The sequence below is a fragment of the Callorhinchus milii genome, unplaced genomic scaffold (assembly GCF_018977255.1).
Source record: "Callorhinchus milii isolate IMCB2004 unplaced genomic scaffold, IMCB_Cmil_1.0 Scaffold20, whole genome shotgun sequence".
Taxonomy (NCBI): domain Eukaryota; kingdom Metazoa; phylum Chordata; class Chondrichthyes; order Chimaeriformes; family Callorhinchidae; genus Callorhinchus; species Callorhinchus milii.
Genome location: NW_024704761.1, coordinates 3,037,598 through 3,060,527, shown reverse-complemented (window position 1 = coordinate 3,060,527; position 22,930 = coordinate 3,037,598). Strand labels below are relative to the sequence as shown.

Sequence of the window (22,930 nt, the reverse complement as noted above, 5' to 3'; positions counted from 1 at the left end):
TGGGGAAAACACACGAGCAACAGAGCTGTGCTCAGCCCTCTGTCACCTCTGTAAAACAAGCAACAAGTAACTGACAGATCACCAGGAATCAACTATTCTTACTCCCTATGGGAATGCTATGCTCGTTTCGAGTCACTACCTGACAGCATGAGATTCCAAACTCAGTCTCGGGGAAAATGTGTGGTATGTAGCTATCCATATACTAAAACCTCGCTCTCTTTAATTTATAAAAAAANGCTTTCACTGAACACCATCACGGAGCACAGTAAAAGCAACATTACTTAGGTAAATGTCCAATACAGCAGATAATGACGTATATAAGACACGTGCTGTTGCCTGTAACTTTAGTTCTCTCAATAATTTAATATTAAGCTAGATCAGTGTTATAGCTGGTCCAAACTTTGATTACAGTACAAATAATAGCTTTGTCAAAACTTAGTGGAAAGAGGAATTTCTTGTTTGTACCCCTTAAGTGCAAAATAACTCAGTTTCAGACTGCTTAAAGAGTTCAGAGCTTATTTGCACTGGCTAGACTAGCCCACAACTACTAGATTAGAATTTGCAAGAGCAAATACGAGTGGTTGGGACCACAAAGCCGTGCACTTGCACCGTGTTGCTTCACTGTGCACTTGAAAGGAGCCACTGCTCAGCTAACTCAAAACGCAGCAAAAGTGCTTCAAAATAACATTGGAAGTTAGTGCACCTCCCGGGTACCTCACTAGGATGTGTTTTCATAACATAAATACAGTTTTAGCGTCTGCCTTTTAACCTCAGACTTTACCCTTCAACCACCTGTCAGACAACCTTGAGGTATTTTCCAGAAAATACATGACCACAAGGCCAAGTCTGAACAGAGTGTTTGTTCAAAAAAAATTAACTTTGCTCTGTTTAAACATTGACTGAAACTGAAACTTTTTTTTAAAAAAAAGGAAATCAGCACTCTAAGATGTATAAAACTATTTTCCGTTATTTTTTAACGTTGCCCTGTAATTTTGTCCCTCCAACCCCTCCTTTCCTGAGGACTGCAGCTCATGCAGGTAGTTGGCTGCAGTATTTCATATACACAATTCCCTGACCAGCGGATGTTAAATAGGCTACTTCACCATGGTGACAAGTTGCAAACCTATGACTGTCCCAGCAGATCAATGTCATGACTTAGGACAGGAACAAGTCTGGTGATGTTTCCCTATCGCAGTCTTGGAAAGCTGGGGTCAGTGTACACTTTCCCCATTGCTGAACCAGATGACATCAGCCAAATCATCACAGACCTTGGTTCAACCTGAGACATTCTTGACCCAGGATCCCACTACCCACTACCCCTGAGACTTCGGGTGCTCACAATGAGAGAGGTCAGAAGTGAAGAGTGAATGAACATTTTCCATTTTGGGCACTTTCAACTTTAAGCATTTCCAGGTCGAGCCCTCCCCTCCTCCCGCTGCAAATGGATGACCACACCCAAGTTAGGGAGCAGAAAATCCAGGCGAGGTTCCTGTCTTGATCCCAAAAAAGAATGTTGCTGGAGGATAGATGTCAGACTCAGCCACGATCAGATTCTCTCCTATCCCCACCTAATACATTGCCAACCAACACTCATCTTTCAAGTGTTAACGTTTTGCTGCTGAATTATCCTCCTACAACCTCCAAACTTTTAAAACTGAACTCTAGCATCGGATAATCAGTCCTCAACCTTATCTCTATGTTCTCTGCTATTCTTTGCAATCTTGATGGCACTGTATCCTGTACTATTGGGCTTGGCCTTTCAACTACGTTCACAATAATAAAAAAAATTCTAAGTTTAACAGGTGCTAGCAAACTGTTGCAAAATGTTCAAAAACTTATTTTACTTTAAGAAGCCTCACTGGAAAAAGCAGGGAGATGGAAAGATCATCACAACAATATAGGCTGGATCCAAACCTAGGTTCTGGAACTAAAAGAGCATTGTTCCCTCAACAACTGATATGATAATCTGTTCTTAAAAGGAAAAGACTTAAAACAGGAAAGAACTGCAAAAAAGAGAATTTTTTAAAAAATCTGCAAATGTAACACTATTCCTGAAATATTAGAGAGTCAGAGCAAAATACAATCTCTTTTAACACTCAGCTGTTGTTAAAATGGCAAATCAAGGCGGTGGCAACAAAGCAATCAAGTTAAATTGCTTGAACCATTTGGATCAAAACACCAATAAATTGGAGGTTATTACGGTCTGTGTCGCCAGTGTCACTGCTATCTAGAGACATTCCAGGGCAAAGAGCAGCACCCTCAGTATGACCTGTGTCTGCCTGTTCTCAGCACTGTTCCTGCTTCTGTCTGCACAATCTGCAAGGCTTCCTGTCACACAAGACTGGAGACAGCACTGTGTATAAGATGGGTTTCCCCCCCTCCCTCCCCCAAAATGTCAGAAAAATCAACAGGAAGTCTCATCCTATTCAGTTCTTGCACACCAGACTCCACTGTGGAGCCAGCCAGTAAAATCTTCCTTGGGATTCTGCCCCAAGCAAAGCACAGTGGAAGCTCTGTCAATTGACTCAGTGACTCGAGCTTCCTGAGATAGCATACACTGCCCTGTTACTCTCTTTGGATGCACAAAAAGCATTGGCTGGGTGGAGTGGAACTTTCGACTTCCTGCTCTTGAATGGCCAGACTCTGGTAATGCATTTAAATGATGAAAACTCTTTACACACCATCCCTTTATCCTTCGTGAACACTAGAAGCAGCACAGTCACTGCATTCTTCCTCCAGGGAAGACTGGGAATGCCCTGTATCCATCCTCTCTCTATTATCCCCTGCGCAAACAACCATCAACAGTGGCTATATAGGAACAAGCTAATCCATCATTTGCAGCCCAATGTATTACAGGTGCCGCTCCAGTTTGTATGTCGAACAAACTATACCAGGATACAAGTCATTCTCTCATAATTGAGAGGGATTAAAAGAGAAAAATAAATTCTATATTTTTTGTTTAAGGCATGACAGAGTCATTGTCCTGTGATAACAAAACAACTTTTTAAAAAATAAACTCCTACAAATATTGCGAGAGCTTTTTGGTGAGTTTTATTTTGGTAGACTCTGCCCTTTCACCTCCTCTAAATCCTACTACCTCCCCATCTCCCACCCCCCCGCCCCAAATACTGGCAGACCAAGCGAGTGGGGACACAAATTGCTCACAGTTTCTGCTGATGCATTCTGTGTAATGGCTGCAAGGAGGAAGCCAAAACTGCCCGGCAATGACTCACCTCCTTGGGAGGAAGCACCTGGCCTCCCCATAGGGCATCATACGCACGAACCTGCGTTTTTATCAACTCCGTGCTGCAGTATTTAGTTGCCCAATGTACTCGGCCACCTGCTTGGAACCTCATTGAGAAAAAGCGGCTAGAGCAATCATTTTCCCACATCTCTGTAGAAACCTTACGTAATCTGCAGGAAGGAGAACCTTCAAACCTTGAAAACAACTGCTCAGTTACTCCTCCAATAATGCTGTAATAGTGCACATTGGTTTTGGTTGCTGGGTGTGTGTGGGCAAACACAAGGCAATCCGTTCAGCGCTAACGGGAAAGACGATGAAAACATAGAAACATAAAACAAAAACTAATGAACTGGCAATTACAGCCATATATACACACGTTCTGACATGAGTGTTAATGCCTCTTAACTTGAAATATAAAAGTAATGCGTTCTCCTACCGTTTAATCACAACAGTGTAACATAAAACCAATATGGTTGATAGGAACCAGGGTTTACTTTGCCATGATACAAAAGTGAAATGCAGCTGCTTAACACAGTCATCTAATTTACCTTGGAAGGCATTTCAATAATAGTCTTAAAGAAACTGCTACCACAGAAATGTTTGGCTCGGTGCTGCAAGTCTGGCATGCCAACAAACTATTTCCATTTGAAAATTGCCAATGATATCAGAAACTCAATCTCCAAGGGCAAAGCCTTCAAACCGGTTAGACTCATTTCTTTGTAATATCTCCACTACAGTACAGCTATTATCAACTCTGATCAAACCAGGAGTCTGGTTTCCCACGTTTACACGTTCAAACAGCTGAATAAAGCGACGCGTCAGAAGCAAAAGATTTTAACATATTAACTGGCTAAAACAGTTTTATTCCCACATTATATACGAACCCAGAACCTCCAGATGAGAATGACAGATGTCCCCAACAAATAAACAATGACAACCAAAGATTTTCTGCTGGGAAACGGTCCAGAGCACATTTCATTTCAAGCTGCTGCAACTGTCAAATAAATGCAAACTATGCTTCACAAACGAGGAGAGTTATCCCATATTAAAAAAAATGTTTGGTGACCTTGTATATCAATTATTATGTTAATTGATACAAAATAACAAATTTAGCATCAAGTTTGACAAGAACCATTAATTTCATTTTGAAAAAACCCTCAAAACAACTGTTCTAAAGTATTTGATGCAATTTTTTGTAAAATAGTGCGTTTACATTTCACATCCGGTCTAATAGTAAGCTTTTCAGTTGTTTCCCTAACAATATGAGCAGTACAACTTCCGGTTTCGCCCACAAAATATACAGTCAATTCACTTTGCAGTATATCCTGTGAAGCGCTTTGAAGTGAAGACGTGATAAGGCGTATATCAAATACAAATTATTATTACCTCTCTGAATTTGTATTAATTTAACTTAAACCCTTTAAAATTGCTCATGATACCCGAGTCATTAGACAGACCCAACTCAGCAGTAGTTTATTTGTGTGTAAACAACTGACACTTGCCTTTTGGCTTGGGAGTTGTGTACTCACACTCAGCTTTTGGTAAACCAACCACTCCGTCCCAACTTTGTATCCTAAACTGAATTAACCCTCAGAAAACTCATTATAGCAGTAATCACAAATATAACACCAAAATGTTTGCCAGTCCCTTGACCAAAGATCCGATTATTGCTTAAATAACCATGCCGTACCTTCGAGTATAAAATATAATGTAGAAATGTTGTCAAATTTAGTTCAGCACATCTTGTCAATCCATATCTAAACTAGTGAAGGCCAGATGGGATAACATCATTGCAAACTTTAAAACTTTTGACAGTAGGATTATGCCGATAAGTAGGGCAACCATGCATGCTGGAGTGCTTATAAAGTATGCTCACGCACAGCTTGGATTTCTCTGATAACACAAATCGGGTGTGGAGACAATGTTACGCTACACTACCCACTCCAAAAATTGGTATTAGTATCCCACTGGATCCAGAATAACTACCCCAGGTAAAAAAAAGACGGAGACACATAGCAACACTGTACAGGATCGAATGAGCGGTCTCCTCAATAGAGGTAGGTCCAGCTGTATCATGTGGACTTGCGGCTTATTTCTTACATGGGGAACTCCCCTTCTCAGCCACGCAATCAGTGAAGGCACTGCGTCTGCCAGCAAAGCACTTCCCTCAACCGGAAAAGAGAGAGAACTCAGGACACCCAGTACTTTACTAGTAGGCAGTTACAAAATCGTAATGTGCATATCTGGTTAGCGAATCAGTTCAGAAGTCAAACCAGGGGCAAATGGAGAAAAGGATCCAGGTAAGAACGTACACCCACCCCCCGCCCCACCTTATTGGTAGCAAATTTCAGATGTTCTTTCACATATTCAAAACTCCTTGCGCTGCTCAATGGAAGATCTTTCATATTTCCCAAAATATATTCATTTCCTTTTGTATTTTATTCTCTATGCCCTTCAAAACGCATTTATTCCAAAACAGTATTCATCTGATTGGGCTTCTTCAATTAAGTGTTTTTTTTTAATTGCAATCCTCAAAATAAAAGGCAGGGGTTAGTCAATTCCATGAATTACTTGATTCTTCACAGTTTGAATTATTAGTGAGATGTAACAAAAGTGCGGTGATAGATGTGCCTAAGGTCTCATTATAACTAAAACATTTTGACACCAGAGAGAAAAATTACCAAAGTGAAAATTAAGATGTACAACACATCTTCCATCTGCTCCCCATTTGTGCAAACTTTCTGACTGCCACAGATTAAAACAACAGGCACCTACCCCACAGCTGCTTGGGCTACCAGTATAAGATAAGGAAAGTTCTCATGACACTTGTCTAGATCTGCCCTCCAGTCTGCTAATAAGTCGGCCATCAAGTTTTATTCTCACTATATCTCGTCAAATCCCTAGATTCAAATAAGGCCTCTGATCCTAATTGTACCTGTGCTATAGTACACAAGAGATTTGCTTCTGAACCTGACTCTGTCCTGATCAGTCCCTTCAACCTCTTCTACTCCCAGTGTGTCTTCACCTCTTTCTGGAAATTTGTTGGTGTTCATTCTATTCCATGTTGCTCACTGTGCTACTCTTAAAAATTAATCTCATCCCACCATCAAACTTCTTCTTAAGATTTTGGAAGTGCTTATCACCACGTTTTCCCTCCCATATATAATCTATAGGCGTTTAAAGCCTACACATGGCACAGACAAACTATTTCTTCTCGACTTATCTTATTTCTCTGGTTCTCTTTTCAACTTTGGTGGTCTAGCACACTATGGACTTTAGCTCTTTACCTAATCTTCCTTGAATCTCAGCTCTCCAAAAATTACAGCTATTAAGTTGTCTCAATCTTTTAAAAAATGAAACTTAAATAACACTGTAAAAATAAGTCAACATGCGGTATAAACAAGATACACAAGACTTGGTTTACGGAAATCTCCACCGCCAGTGAGTCAAGTGGACACAGCTCACCCATCATCCCTTAGACCTGACAGTTACACACCCTACTTCACTGCTTGGTCTATACTTTGGTAAACCACAGAAGTCTGTAATGCATCCTCCATACTGTGTACTTTGGGTAATTATATTTCAAGTTCAGGGATCAACTATTCCATTAGTCTGAGGTCCAGGAGCCAGACATTAACAGGTCATATTATTTATTTTTCCAACTTACCCATCCTTGTATACCAGGAACACAACATGCTTTTGATCATTTCTCTGCATTACCTCTCATCTCGAAGATCTGTTGATGTTACCAACCTTTGGTTCTCAGATCACGCAAAGCGCTTTGATTTCTACATGTTTTTCTTGGGTGTCTCAGCCCTTTCCAATCTGACTCATCAGCAAAGGGAGTAGGATGGGGGCCGGGGGTGGGCGGGGGGGTGGGGGGGGGAACCCTGCTGGTTTTCATTCTCTTGCTTTCCTCTCAATAAGCTCCAACAGATACAGGATAAACCACAGAACTGAGCACTGCTCACTCAATCTGCAATCTTTTTTGTGACGCTCTTACTGTCTTACCTTGTTTGTTGGTAGTGTATATTCGGTCCTTGATTCGAGTCCCTCCTGTAGCACAGCATCAATAAAAATAAATTAATTAAAAAGTTACAAACATCAAAAGCATTAAAACTGCACTGAACGTTTTTCATTGAACAGTGTCTCTGTAAATGGTGGGCTACTGCAAAATAGATAAACTGAAATTAAAATGATAAATCATATAAGCCCCCTTAATGATTAGATCATTCACATGAACAGTACTATTTGACTGTGCAGTGATAATCAGTCAGATTATGTCCTCCCCATTGTCCATATGCGCTCACTTTCCACAAGTGCTGCTGGAAATCAATCAGCGACACAATCCTCAATTTATTTCTCGCCCCCCATTTTAATCAAGAATGCAGAAGCCAACTGTAAGCCTTGGGACGTCTTCCTGATGCGAAAAGCGTTATATAAATGTAAATTTGCACTGTATTGTGACTATAACATCCCCACCACTCCACCAATTGAAATTGTTAACTCAGCGTAGAATGACGTCCGCTTACACGGCTCAGCGATCAATGAGCTGTGGCTTCACCAACTGAGCCTTTGGGGAGCTTCTAGTGTGGTCTTCAAGTAATATTACAACTAATAGGATGTTCAGCAACTGACTTGTACTGCCCTTGACTGAACTGGCTTCTGAACAGTCAACTTATCCAATTCACTGATAGTGAATGTTCATGACCACACAAGCATGAACTACCACACAAGCACACATGCATTGATTAATAGTTGCCCATGAATCAGATTCAAGTCCATGTAATTCCTGGGAGCTTTCTTATTGGTATAATGTTCATACAAATTGCTCAGCTGGGTTTCAGCTTTTGGATCATTGACAGCAAAATATTTACCCTATTTGCCATTGACTAATTCCATTAGATAGTTATTCTGAGTAAGATAAACTGCTGGAACCTATTCAGGTGCTCACAAGTAATGAAAAATACATAAAAATATTTATTTGAACCACAAGACCAAACAAAAAGTCTTCCTTTTTCAAACCAAATAAGAATATTTAAAGAAAAAAGATCAGAACATAAAAGAGAAATTACTTAATAAGAAAATATATCTATGAAAAGTTGGGATGGCTCGATATAAATTGGACCAGTTGTCAAATCTGAAAGTATTTAAAGCCTGCTAATAGCCAAGACTTCAAATGTTTTGATAGGACAATTTAATAACCGTACAATCAAACTATTCCAGATTGACATTTTCTTTTCAAGTGCTGTTTAAACAGCTGCACTGGAAAACACCCACAAATACCAATTTAAATAATGGAACATCCAAAAATCTAGGTTTGCAATTCCCTCCCTCAATACATTTATATTTTAAGCATACAAAATAACAAAAAAAGTTGTTTTATTACTTACTTTAAAATAAAATGCAAATTGGCAGAAAGCCGTGGGTCTGTAAACTGCGTGGTCCTGTTGTTATGGTCGACAAAGTAGACCCTTCCTGTGGCTGTATTGCGGATTTCCCAACCCGGGGGCAATGGCCCGAGTTCCTCACAATTTACGTTGCTAAGATCCCTGCAAAAACAAACAGACGACTACCTCAGCATGCTCTTCATGCCAAACCAATTAAAATGGTAAAGAACACAATTCCATAATGTCAGAAAAACCACAATGTTCCAAGAACTTGATACTTTCTGCTAGAATCTTTTAGTATCCCAAGATACAAGCTCACAAAACCTAAATAGGCCTCAACTAGGTTGTCATGCTATTAATCTATATTTTCACAGCAAACGTCAGCCAAATGGCTATACTCCAAAGAAAAGGAATCCATTAAAAGCATACGTTTTTCTACCTTTCATATTCATAATATATCGATAGTTCCCAAGGAATATAGTAACTTCAAAAGTCACTTTTTTTAGACCACATCTGTACTCGACTACTGAGAGCAACAAGGGGGATTCAAATCAAATTACCACATTTAAGAAATGCTTTGGTTTTTAATTCTACACTAATTTAATTTCTGCTTTCTCAAAGACTTTGTCAACCCTCAACTGCACCAATGCACCACTTAAGCCAAGTCAATAAGCAGATGACCTGCCTCTGCAACTAAACATTTAAGTGGTGCTGAGCAGCTTAAACCTTTTCTCTACTCAGTAGGCTGAGTGTTGAAGGGCACAGTTTAATGCTTAGGATTCCTCAAAGAATGAGCTCCCAGACTCAGGTGGTCCATTAGGGAAGTCCAGCCTGTTGCTGAGTGACAGTGCCAGAGCCCTGGAGCCACACTGACTGGTCATTCTCGTGAGAGGGAAATGGCAAATGGTCTCTAGAAGTAGCAGTACAACTTTAAAAAAAAAAGGAGGAAAAGAAAAAGGAATGATAAGTCGACACTTACAAGGAAGTATCTTTTTAAACTTTTACGATTAAAAATTGGATTTTTAAAAAATAATTTGAGTTGAACTGAAATGACAAGAGTTATCTGTCACAACACTAACTTTTTAAATTAGTCAAAACTGCAACGGGAACGCCAATGGGAGGGAGGAAGCATCACTGCTGCTCCGCTTCTGGGGGAAAGTACTGGGCTGTATTTTGCAGCCAAACAAAAGTAAATATATTTTACTAAATTCTGCGAGAGTGATTTTAACTTTAACTGGCTAGTTAACATTGCTTCAAGTGAAACAACATTATTACATATTATTAAACAGCACCGCCACAGCTCCTCTGCTGGGCAGGAATAGTATTTTGGCTCACCTCGGACGCCTCTTAAGTCAGACAAAATGTTCGTCCCCCAATGTGTCTGGCTTAACTGGCTTCCACGGTATATATTTTTATTGCACAAAAAAAGGAAAAGAACTATTACCTCTAATTTCAACACATACCAAAAGTGATTGATGAGAAGATATCATTCGAGCTCTTCGTAGACTATGCTATGGCTGAAGTCCCTTCCTAGTACACAAACTAAACTTCCTTGCAATGATGCCATGAACCTGTCTGTCCATTTCTCTCTCTGTTTTTCTGTAGCAGTTGCATTAGGCCTCGTTTCCTTTACCTGGGTACTCGGGGATCATGCCACGTGCTCACCCCAGTCTGTGTGTGCAGAAAGTACACCTGACCTTGTTGGGTCGTCCTTTGTTCTAGGAAAATAAGATAGGGCCATAGTAAACTCAACTGATCAAATGTAGTATTTAAAAGCTCGCAAGCAGCATACTGCTAAATAAAAAACATATTTTGATTACATAACAGAAATTAGGATTGTAATTAGTATCAGAGCATCAGCTAAGGATTAGAGCACTTCTACTTGCCCAGACTTAAAACAGGAAAAGGGATGTGTGATGCAGACAGCCCCAAGAAGTTTCCCCACACTTCATATAAAAAAAATTGACTAAAGAAAGAATAAGGGAGTCAACCATTTCCCATAAATAGTTTTTTTTTAAATATACAATTCGTTCAATTTGTGCTGAATAAGCCTAATATAAAATGGAAGCAACTATATTTAATCATAATATTCTGGTTTCACATCCTCACCACTCAGAACAACGCAGACAAATAACTCAAAAATAGGAGAATGGTAATTCAATGCATTTTAGACTTAACTTGTGATGTTTTGAAGGTGCTGAAATTGACAGGCTGGGTGGATCAATAATCAGAACAACAAATCTGATTTGTGAATAACATGCCCAACCCATTCAACATCCCTGACTCACACGATAAAAGCACAGTAATTCAACTTTTCTAAAATGACATATCTATTTCAATTAACTACATGCTCTGCATGCTTCACATACCGACTATAACACCAGTTTGCTGGCAAGTAAACAGATTGCCTGTTGTCCAGGCAACCTTTTCCCCGTAGATTTCATTGTCTCCATAATATACTGCATACTTATTGAGTACTGAACATTGAACCATTTCAAAATACTGGTGTTTTTTCTTACCAAGACTCCCAGTAGCTAAACATGGACTAGGTTTCCATTCTTCCTCAAAAACTCAACCAGCAAATACACTGCCTGAAATGAGCATATGAGGTGGTGAAAATCTCTGGTTCAGAGCTCTGTACAGCCACTAAAATTGGCCTCCGTGCCCCCAAGCAAGAGAGGGGAGCTTATGGAGCATTTCTGAAGATGAGCTATTACGACAAGTATTTCATGAACATCGTGGGGTGGAGAAAGTCCAAGGGGGAGAGCACTCTGTGCTGGTAACCATGAAAGGTTGATAGATAGATGACCCGAAGCAGTTCCTCTACTTGCTCACCGAAAAAGGCCTTTCTTGTTGAAAAACATCTGTAAGAGCTTTGGTTGCAGTACCTGCCAGAAATTCTGTCAACCTCTGCCAAGCCAAGCAGTGAAGCAAGTTCCCCTGGGTGATCAAACTCAATGCTGTGTCTAGGGTGTCCAAACACAGCCTGTTGCTGCCGAACAGTCTTCAATCAAGAAAGGGGATTGTCCACTGAAAGCAGCCTAAAGTGTTCAATCAACAGCCTGATCTAGAAAAGCCTGTGCATGGATTTGATGACGCCATCTCCAGAACCAAAGCAGTAGGCCATGACGTTGGTTCACCTAGGAACCCAATATTTTAGTACCACTGTAAACCTTTGTGTGTACCCCACCGCATGTGAAGGGAGCTGAAAGGTCCACTTTGCATCAACAGACAAACTCCTCATTGCTAACCAAAACAGCCAGCTGATGAATATTGGCCATATTTTGAGAGCATAAGACAGTGCTCTACAAGTCTCAGCTGCTGTCTCAGATCCTTAAACAGATAGCAAGGTTTTGCTGATAGATTCTGTTGCATGGACCATATCTTGTTACACAATGTATGTGGATTCAACAAATTCATTTATTTTTCTTCCCCAAAAAAGGAAATTGAATCAACTACTTTGATTGCTGACATCTGAAATAGCAGAAGAATGAATAGTTCCACCCAGCCTGTAAATTTGAATTCTTCCTTATACAATATATTCAACAAAGTGGCACATAAAAAGGCAGAATGAACTCAGCATAGCCACTTCCTTCATATTAGTCAACAAATAATCTCCAATTTGACCATTGCTTCACTAAACACAAAATTCTACTTTACACACATTAAACCCCAAATCTACCTGTAATGGGATGACTGCCAAGCATGACTAGTGATTCTAAGAACAACAACAAATTACATTTATATAATGGCTTTCACATTGGAAGCACCATTTTAGAGAAGGCATCAATGACTTACCATAACCTTCAGGGAGATCAGGTGGGAGATGCAAATGTGTCCTGCTCATATAATTTCTGTGCCTCTGTGACCTCACCCTCCTCTCCGCCATTCTTGGGTCAGGGGTCTGACCACATGAGGCGCCATTAGCTGGTGTAATCGGTGTGTTTTCATCTACAAAACAACTAATTGGCCTGCTAGGACTGGCATATTCAGAGGCCGGCCTATATCCCATGTGGGAGGGGGAATGAGAAATATAAAATTACACATGGACTGAACAGAAATATATAAAACCATCCTAAAAAAAGACAAAGTTAAGAGTGATGCACAACAACGACAAACACTCCCACAATCATTGTAATATTTCTTACAAGTAGAGTTTGCAATCTCAGTCGTGTGACTGTGCAAAGGTGATGAACAAGGCTGGGAGCTGCTAACAGGTAAAAGGAGGAATACACAGAGCTCTGGAAGCATGACCCCAGCTTGTTCTCTCAGCTGAAGGAGATGCACAGCACAAGGGGAGGCCACAAAGGAAAATAAATGACTAAGTATTAAAATAGTAAAAATTTGACAGGCAGTCTAGTAACACACTACTACAAATTACTGAATTCTAGAACAGAACACAACAACAAAATTACATCTGTATAGTGCCTTTCACATCGAGAGGATGTCCCAAGACCCTGGAGGTGTAACTTCTCACTAAATTAATATATACAAGCAGCGACAAGGCTGGAAACAGGTTAAACAATGTGAGAGGAGGGTAGAAAAGAGCTAAGAGAATTTAAACACGATTTTGGCCAGCAGGGCTCCTAAAGGTTTTCTAAAGGATAGAGGGATTTTCTAAAGGATAGAGAGATTAAGGGATATAGGGAGAGGGCGGGTAAATGAAATTAGGTTAGAAGATGAGCCATGATCTTATTAAATGGCAGGGCAGGCTCGAGGGCCAAATGGCCTACTACTGCTCCTACATATTATGGCTGTTGGGTGGGTTCTGGGGGCATAAAACCCCAAACAGTGCTATAATCGCACTGCACATAAGAAGCAACATCAGCAGCAATGTGATGACCTAAATTAGCCATTGTTAGTGCGTGAGAAGCTAGACAACGTTTGAAGCAAACGGGCATTTCTGCATGCATTTTAGATTTTTTGTTGAACAAATGTCAGGACCTACATTATACTGGGGACTAACTACATTGACAAAATTTGAAACAATCCTATGTTAATTTAATCAATTTAATTTTTATCCATTTCATGAAGATTTAGAAGTGACCTGCTGAAACAATACTAGTTATTACTTCAGCATTAACTAAACAACTAACCATCTGAAATGTGCACTGCCAGCCCGACTTTGCAGGCGACTCAAATAAAAAGACTGGCTTCTGCTCATGTGACTTATATCTGTCACGTCGCCCGACAGGAAGGAGTCTGATAAGGTGGAATTTTCAGGGAGACTTGTCTGAAACTCTGGTGAAGTAATGGCTCTTTCTGATACTAATGCTCGTTTATCTAAGACAGATTTTTAACACATTGTACTGTAGGTCACAATTTTAGTTGATGAAGTCTGTGTACATAATGCACTGATAACAAAGTCATTAATTTTAATCAGGTTAAAAAGGTTCCAAAAAATAGGCTGAAATGTCTACTGTTAAAGCTCTACTGCACCTTAACTACATTAATTTCCACAAGACTCAAAGTATTATCTGTATGAAACTATTTTGCAATATTTTAGGGGAATGAAGATATGAGCTACATGGCGTAACAGCACTCTGCAATCACAGTGCAACAGTTAAGGTCAAAGAGTATAGCCGAACATAATTGGTAAACAACTCTGATTTGCAACCCTAATGCTTCACAAATCTTTTTAAACACAGAATCAACATAACGCACATTTGGAAAAGGTCTCTCTAATTATAAACGTTTCTGTGAAAGTAACCTTAATTGTACAGATCTGGGAAGCACAGAAAATCTACTTTACTATGTTCTTAGGTGGTCAGAACACAACAACAAGTTGCATTTATATTGCGCCCTTCAGGCAGGGTAGCATCCCAGAGCATTTGAAGCACATTTCTGTTTTAAAAAAAGTTATTGTTGAAGTTATACAAAATGAAAGGATTTTGAAAATTTCTTCAGATAAAAATGGATCCATTTGAAGATAGGAGTTTTAGTTTACACTCCGCTTCATGCCAGAGGCATAACACCTTTGTTACCAGCAATGGAGTGCGGTGCAAGGCATGCAGAAGAATGTATAAAAGAAACTGAAATTGGGTTATCTAGCCTTGGAATGCTTGAAATTCAAGCTATCCAAATAAAAAGTTAAGCAGAATAGTTTTCAGTATTTTAAGTTATATACTGTACTTCAAAATTATTATTAGTTTCTTCCCCTCCAGCGTTTTTTCAGCAATTGCAAGAGTTCGACAGTCAGTGTAAAAGTGAACCTTGCACACTAATAACCCTCAGTGAGATAGGGATCGATTGAAAAACATTAGCCAGGATTTCTGCTTGCTCACCAGTGATTTCTGGTGCAAAGTACACAATGCATAAAGGGAGAGGAGATCAATGCAGTTTTAATAGCACCCTATTATAGGTACACACATGGCCCGCTTCTAGCTGCTAGAGGAGAAGTGCATTTTAATAATCCGGTGCTTACCGAGTTGGTCTTTCCCACTGTGTGGTACGTGTGATGTGGTTAAGATATTGTATCCGGCCTGAGGCAGTTCTGCGTTCCTCCCAACTAGTGAACAGAAAAAGACACAAGTGTACTTCCTGGAAATGAGAGGAGAAACACTTCCAGAACAACCAACAAAGGAAACCATTCACTGCTAGGAAATGTGGGAAATAGAGTTATCAGTAAAAATGATACATGCATTTGATAAAGTGCTTTATCACATCAAAAGTCTCAAAGTCATGCACAATACTAAATGCATAATTGTGGCAGCCAATCTGTGTAACATTCTAACAAAAACGGAATCATCAGCTTTTCCCCGCCCCCAATATAACTGAATGAATTTTGTTTCTCTTTCCTATCTAATGGGCTACAGTTCCATGGGTGCCGTGTATCTTCTGGTACCTTTCCTAAGGGGGTATTATTCAAGTGGAGGCTTTCATAGTCAAGTGTAGGCAGGCTATTCAACTGCAGCGGGAATCACATCCCAATCCAATCCTGTCTTCACCCAAAGTACACACATGTACCTCCCAGCAGGGCTAGTGATCAGAACTATACATGTTAATATTTGGATTTATAGATTGATTACATATTCCAAATTTTATCCTAATGCACTGACGTCAAATATAATTACAGTTGCAACAGGGCTGGAATGTCTGCACAGCATTCTACTAAATTCAGAATTATGACTAGAAATACATTTAGATGACATTAGAGTTGCACAAATAACCCCACATTTATGGAGTCAAGAGCAGAGAACATTTGCACCTATGCCATTAGCATGCTTTGCAAACAGGACAGTTTCTAGCAATTACTAAATGTACTACTGACATCTTGCAACATAGGTCAAATTGGAAAATCAAACATCCACCAGACAGTTGAACATGGGATTAGAAAAACTCTCTGAAGAAAAGTCAGTCAAAATCTTATTGCAGAAAATCAGAACAAAATGTCTCATAGTAATTATAGGTTAAGAAGCTCAAGATGTTTTTGCTTCAGCAGAAATTTGGGGGTTACAGATAAGAGCAGAGGAAAATAAATTTGAAATTGGATTTAAAATGCAATTCTAATTGAAAGTGCAGTTGAAATGGAATGGAATTGAGGGTTAGGCGGGAAATGAACGTCTAGGATGTTGATCCAATGGTCTGGAATGTAGACAAATATGCTATATGAGCCTAGTAGAGTTTCTCCATTCTCTTACTACAAAAACATTATATTGTAACAAAAAAAATCACCATGAAAATGAGGTTGGACTAGTGAAAATAAATCTGGGCTACCTATGAAAAACTGTAACGGTCTAAAAAGATCCCTTCTACGACACTCGATTACTTTTAACAATTCTAAACAATTACAAGGAATAATAATCCTTAACAATCCTTTTCAGCGTTTTGGGACGTCCTCCCGACGTGAAAGGCGCTCTATAAATGTGATTTTGTTGTTACATTTAATGTAGTGCCTTTCACAACAGAGCTTCAAAGAATTTACTATGAAATGCAGTGACTATTTTGTTGGTGCAAGATTAGTTGTGACAGCAACATTTTTTAGCAATGTTTTCATGTTGAAAATATAATATTATACTCACTCTCAAATTTATTGTATTTAAATTTATTCTTAGGACACAGATTAGTTCCCATTATGTGGTTGAAAAATCTTATAATGACTTTACTTGCTGACAACTGATTTTATAAGGCTTTCCAGCCAATAATTTCTTACCCATCAGGCAAATCGTTATCAAACAAGCGACTGCAGTCCACCACAGGACCTCCACTGCCTATCCGATCTCTAGACTGTAAGCTTACTGTCAATAGATAAACAGACACTCAGTTTAGGAGATGAAGAAAATCTGCAAAAGCTGGAAATTTGAAATTAAAAAGGAAAGTGTTATATATTTTCAGCAGCTTAATCTGCCATTGAAAGTGAATGACAGGTTCAGGAACGACCCTTTCCAGTTCTGTGGTTCAGTCCATCTGTACTTTTCTCTCTCCCATATATAAACAAATCAAACAACACACACTTCCCCTTTTGGTTTCCATGTGCCTCACACTATTGCCAAACCAAAAGAACAGACAAGTTTCCTGTTCCCAGGCATCTGTCCAGACTGCTCCTAAATTGAACAGGAATGGGCCAGGATGACTTGTGTGTTTCATATTTATTTTTGATGTTTCTCCATAGGAAATTCCCTTCGCTTCACATATGCCTCCACCTCACAATCCCTGTGAAACAGATTGGAAAACCACCACTGGGAAAAACAGAGTCATCAAACCCGTATCCTAATACTTCATAGGCCAATAAGAAGTTATAACAAATCAGTGTACTATTGGACTATCTGAACCATTCCATTAGTAAACGTTCCCACCAATTCCTTTATGGTCCAGAAGAGAATCTTTACACATACCTACTATCTGTCCCCTTACTGTATCATTGTCATTAGGGCTCAGTTTGCATAGATCCAGTCTCTGGTCTGCAGAAAATGAAAACATTTGTTATTATTTATTCCATGATAGAAGTACTCAGTGACTGCCATTTGTGAGTCAGGTTATAAGGAGACTTTCCTTCAGGTTAATTAGAACTCAAAATTTTCATCTCATTTTCATCTTCACTTTGAACTGTGCTCAGTTCACAAGTATGGACTTAACTCTGATAACTGACAGAAGCACTTCAGAAATTTCTCCATTACAAAGCTATAAGCCACTCTTCTCTAGCAGAGGAGAAATGTACCACTTTGTTCATAATCTCGGCTTCACCAGTGCATCTCAACAAATCATTTGTCAATACTGGAGACCTTTGGGCTGCCCCAAATCATCCACAACCTGTCTGAATGTTGGAAGTTGATTATTAAGCGAAAGGAGAACTGACTGGTACAGCAAGGTACTGGTCAGAAGTTGGCTGCCAAGGCTGCCCATTACACAGGCTCATCTACCAGAATTAGGATAATGGTGCTTATTTCTCTGCCATTATAAGCATCTCTAAGAAGCTGATTGATTAATTAATTATTAAATTGATGAACAATCGTAAAGTGTCCTAAGAAAAAAATAACTTACATTAGTAAGAATTAAAAAACCACACAGAGAATCACAGAAAACCTAGATCAATGAAAAATAGTTATATTCCAAGGTTTCAAAGTACATTTTACTCACAACCGGTATCTTTAAGGCGATTGATGGCATTGGAAAGCAGCCGCACGCAGCCAAGGAACCCTGCACCCTGCTTTTTGTGGATTTTCTTGTGATTCCAAACGCTAATGGTTATAGAGTCTGATCTTCCAATATATCTAGAATCAATATAAAGCAGGAATCATATTAATCTGTTCACTTAATAATTAAGGAACATTAAAGTCAGTTTGTATAATATGGTATTATGCGGCCTTTTCAGACAGATTGTCTGGCGCAGGACAAATCAACCCACTTGGCTACCTAACAAAGAAAGAGGAGGTGTAAGATAGAAAAAATAAGTTATATACAAAATCGAGGATAGTGAAGAACAATAAGCACAAATGCCTGAAGGTTTAAAACGATCCTGCAATTCACCCTACACATAGTTTATATCCTAGAAGCAAAAATATGCAAAAGCAATTCAAGTCCTAGAATCCAAATTAATGGTTCATCATCTCACAGAACAACAAAATATTAAATTATTCTCAGTATCAGCAGTGAAGGCGTTCTTTTGTATAATCCCGTCCTTACTGATTGCGTTTCAAAACAATGACAAGGCACCAATTACTGCACCCATCAGAAAGATAACAACTGCACATTAAAACAAACTTAGGTCTCATTTTCACCAAACTAATGAATCTTTCTGCACCTTTCATTTTTTAAATTAGTCTAGATGGTGTTACTGTGGTTGAAGTACATGAGTCTGCTCTTATAATCTGCTGTAATCAAAATGTATGTGAAAACAGAACAGCTCCTACAAAGTAAAAATCAACTTGCAATTCAAATCACTGCCAAGAATAATCAGCAGCAATTACAGATTCAGTAGCAACACATCCAGACATCTTAACACAGCCAACTAATGTTATTACTAACTCCTATGAATAGAACGGAATGAGCCCATCCTGCTGAAGTCTGTGCGCTATTAATCAGAATGGAGTTTCAGCCAATATCAGGTGTTTTTTTTTATATCCTGCTCCTTCAGAATAGTTGACATTGCTGTTTAAAGGAGAGGGAAACCTCTTTAGATAAGCAGCAAAACATCCCAATCAATTAGAGACAGGGGTGGGGGGGACCTTTTGTGATTAGCCTCCAAACAGAATGAACACTTAAATAAGAAATAGGAAGTGATTTCTCCCCACCACATTTGGAAATAACTTTGTTCCAACCAATAAATCCACACCAAAATAAACTCGCAATGCCTCAATTTTTCTTACTGTCACTATTAATATAAACAAATCTAAATATACAATAATGCCAATTCAAGGTTCCCTTAAGAGCACACAATTCTCACGATTAACAAATTTAGCTTTTCTTTGATTCATGACCAGACAGAAGCAGAGACTAAGGGGCCAAACTCTCTGCCGCCGTTGTGGAGCCTATTTGGAAAGGTTATAGGAGGGCAATGTCAAGCCACTAAGGAAACACACAATAGATGTTCAGAGGAAGAAAAAGCTCAGTATCGGGGTGTGTGAAGCTTTCAGTTTGGACACATTCCAAACAGAATAGTGATTATGAATATGTGGAAACCTCGTAACTTTTTTTTAATGAACCACCTCAACAAAGGACCATCATTAGATTAAATCATGAGAACAAAAAGACTGGATAGGGCAGGCAAGTACTGAAAATCTGGCTCCTTTTAGTACCAGACAGCAGTCTCTTAAAATTCTTATCTTGCTGATTTTTTTGTGCGAAATAAGGCAAACATTTTGATGCAGTAAAACTGAGGCATCATAAACTTTGGTGTCTTAAATTCTGCTCCTGGTGAATGTGTAACAACAACCTTATTTCAAAGATAAAGTTCATTGAAAGTACTTCAAGACCATTTTTGAAAAAAACACCTAATCTAATCAAGCATTTCTTTTACAAAAAAATGTAACCACATTCCAATAAAATCTAACATTAATCAGACTGTGAAATCACCACCTATTCCTACTGCATTCACATTCAGCCACTACACCAGCAATATCATATGAACATCCAGCCTGGGTGCTATTCAGGAGCCACCTGGAAAGGTTAGTACCAACTGGCTATTGTATGCTCACTTATTGAATGTTAATGTACATAAGGAACATTACCGCAAAATGATAAGAGATTATAAACCTCAAATTCCACAACCTTTGCTTGTGGAAAAGATTAGATAATCTGCAGTTCCCCAGTGTGATATTAAACAAGTTTTTTTTGTTTCTCAGTAAACAACTCCTGAAGAACAAAAAGCACTAGATTGCCAATGGCTAACAATTCATGTATTCATTCACTATTTTAGAAAAAAAAATGTGGATTATCTTATATTTTACAATATTGGCAATGTTATTTACAATATTGCATTATTAGCACCTTAGGCAATTCAGCCACTTGAGCCTGTTCTGCCATTCTAAAAGATCATGGCTGATCTGCACCTCAACTCCAATTACCCCATATCCCTTGATACCCTGACCTAACAAATATCTATCCACCTCAATCTTGAAAATGTGAATGGATCCAGCATCCACAGTCTTTTCGGTGAGAGAGTTCCAGATTTTCAGATGCCTTCACTTTTAAAGATTTGGGCAAAATATGTACAACCACCTACAATTATCAGCAAGAAACATTCAGCGGGCATGCAGTGCCGACCTAATCTGTTTTAATCTTGAAACAGCAATCAAATGAACAAACTGGAACTTAGCCAGCGAGACACCATCTGTCAACCATGGCATGCAAGTCATTTCCGGTTACACTGTATGTATCATAGATCAGTCGCAGTCTGCTTTTTGGCCCAATAGCATGGGTCCAACCTCTAGTATGACACACTACAAATCCAGTATTTTCCAATGATTCATGCTTACAATAGCATGCATACATTTTTAAAAACCCGCAGCATCATTCCAATTCTGAACTCCAATAATCGTTCTATTCTACAATAAGCAGTGATTTGATAATCTAAGCACATTCGCTTTCAAAATCTGAAACACTAAACAGTACTGTAGAACCAGTAAAGCCACACTGCTTCATGCACCCAACAGCTTTTGTGTTTAATAGACTTTAAATGCTGAGGATTAATCCTGGGTTGACTCCTCTGTGCAGAAGTTCATCTAACTGTAAGTGAAGTAGGTGAACTTCACTGAAATAAGGCAGTAGGATCATTGTGCAGCATGTCTGATAGTCAGCTGATTCACTTCTATTTATAACACAAGCCTTCTATTTTTCTAAACTTTTACCCTAATTACTCTCCATGATATGCACCATCCATGGGTGGAGAGGTATCTGGTTACTACATTTCCAACGATGTGGCTCTGAAACAAGGAGACTCTTCCCTGGCTTTCAATTTTCTGCAGATATCTGTAGGGATGCACCTGCTTCAGCTCATAGCCCATTTTTGTCACTCCAAAGCTCTGCTCCACCTTGATGATTTATTACAATGCAAATCAAATGGAAACTATTTACTTTCTTAAACAGTTTACTTTTCCCTCATCACAGTGTTACTGTGCTCATAGAAACATTGGCCTTGTTCAAACGCTGTTTTGTTTAGGGCACAATGATTACTTTGCCCATTGGAGCTCTGATACAATGAGTTTGACAAACATGAGTATGACAAACAAGCAGCTACACCAATAATCGCTTATACACTGAATTTTCAAGCTATCTGCTAAAATCATGGGCGAGGGAAAAGGCAGGCCCAGAGATTTCTCACAGGGAGGAGGATCCCTGATTGTAAACCATTCAACCTCTGAGCCTGCTCGCAGCTGATCATGGACAGTCATTGGCAATGCAAAGCTTTGGATGCAAGTTTCCTGCTTTCTCAGGTTGAAATGGAACAGATAAAAATGTTATTCTTTGCTCGTTTCTTCCCTCTTAAGTCTCTCATGCCAGAAACCATTCCTCAACTAAGATGACAGGCAGATGATAAGTTTCCATGCTTCTTCCACTGCTACAAGAATATCACAAACACACTTGCCCTCCAGGGAAGCAGTCTGCCTCTGCCCAGTGGCTCCCCTAGTCGACTTCACTGAGGTCGGAAGAACACTGTTGAGAATCTCGAACAAGAATCTACAGACTACCACTCAGTCACACAGCAGGCTGTCTACTCAGAGCTTTTAAAAATCATACCTTTGGGTCATTGCTCAAGTGTTTCACAAGTATAGTTCATAGAAAGGCACAGAAAAAACAGTAAATTACATTGTGTTGTCTCAAAAATAAACAGTGCAGTCAAAAAAATACACATTAAAAAAGAACAATTTTTAAACAGCTCATCTCCCTTTCTCCACACATAGTGTTTACTGTATAATTTTAACAACAGTAACTATTCCTAGAATTTAATCAGATACTTACAGATCATAATGTTGGTTCCACTTTGGATCTAGGGTGTTCTTTACTGTGTCTGTAGAGTGGCATTGCCCAGACCCATCTACTACCACCTTTGCAAAGGGATCGGGGAGTCCTAAAGAAAAACAAACAGCATAAAAGTTTTGATAATATATTAGTTTCATCATTTAAGCTAAAAGCTAACATTAACTATAATATGTACAATACACTACTAAAAACAGCTTCAACTATGTTTTTTCTCTCCAAAAATAATATTCTTAACTTGGAGTGACTTTCCAAAACCCTTCAAAATATTCGCCCTTTATGAAAAGCACTACATCTCAACACGAGTTACACAAATATGGAAAACAGCCCGTTAGCAAAACGCAACTGCAAACCCGAAAATGTAAACTTGGCCAAAGTTTAG

The 22,930-nt window shown here is 39.1% G+C and overlaps 1 protein-coding gene across 1 annotated transcript in view; it reads right to left on the bottom strand.

The window, feature by feature from the left end:
* Positions 1 to 22,930, bottom strand: part of smurf2 (SMAD specific E3 ubiquitin protein ligase 2) — a 65,737-nt gene that overhangs the window by 12,122 nt on the left and 30,685 nt on the right. Inside the window, exons 4-12 of the mRNA XM_042342350.1 lie at positions 22,531 to 22,639; positions 18,211 to 18,344; positions 17,469 to 17,534; positions 16,787 to 16,871; positions 15,059 to 15,142; positions 12,433 to 12,635; positions 10,268 to 10,352; positions 8,638 to 8,796; positions 7,256 to 7,300 (exon numbers count right to left, since the gene is read on the bottom strand). Of these exons, the coding sequence (XP_042198284.1) occupies positions 7,256 to 7,300; positions 8,638 to 8,796; positions 10,268 to 10,352; positions 12,433 to 12,635; positions 15,059 to 15,142; positions 16,787 to 16,871; positions 17,469 to 17,534; positions 18,211 to 18,344; positions 22,531 to 22,639 (970 nt within the window). The remainder of the gene's footprint in view (positions 1 to 7,255; positions 7,301 to 8,637; positions 8,797 to 10,267; positions 10,353 to 12,432; positions 12,636 to 15,058; positions 15,143 to 16,786; positions 16,872 to 17,468; positions 17,535 to 18,210; positions 18,345 to 22,530; positions 22,640 to 22,930) is intronic.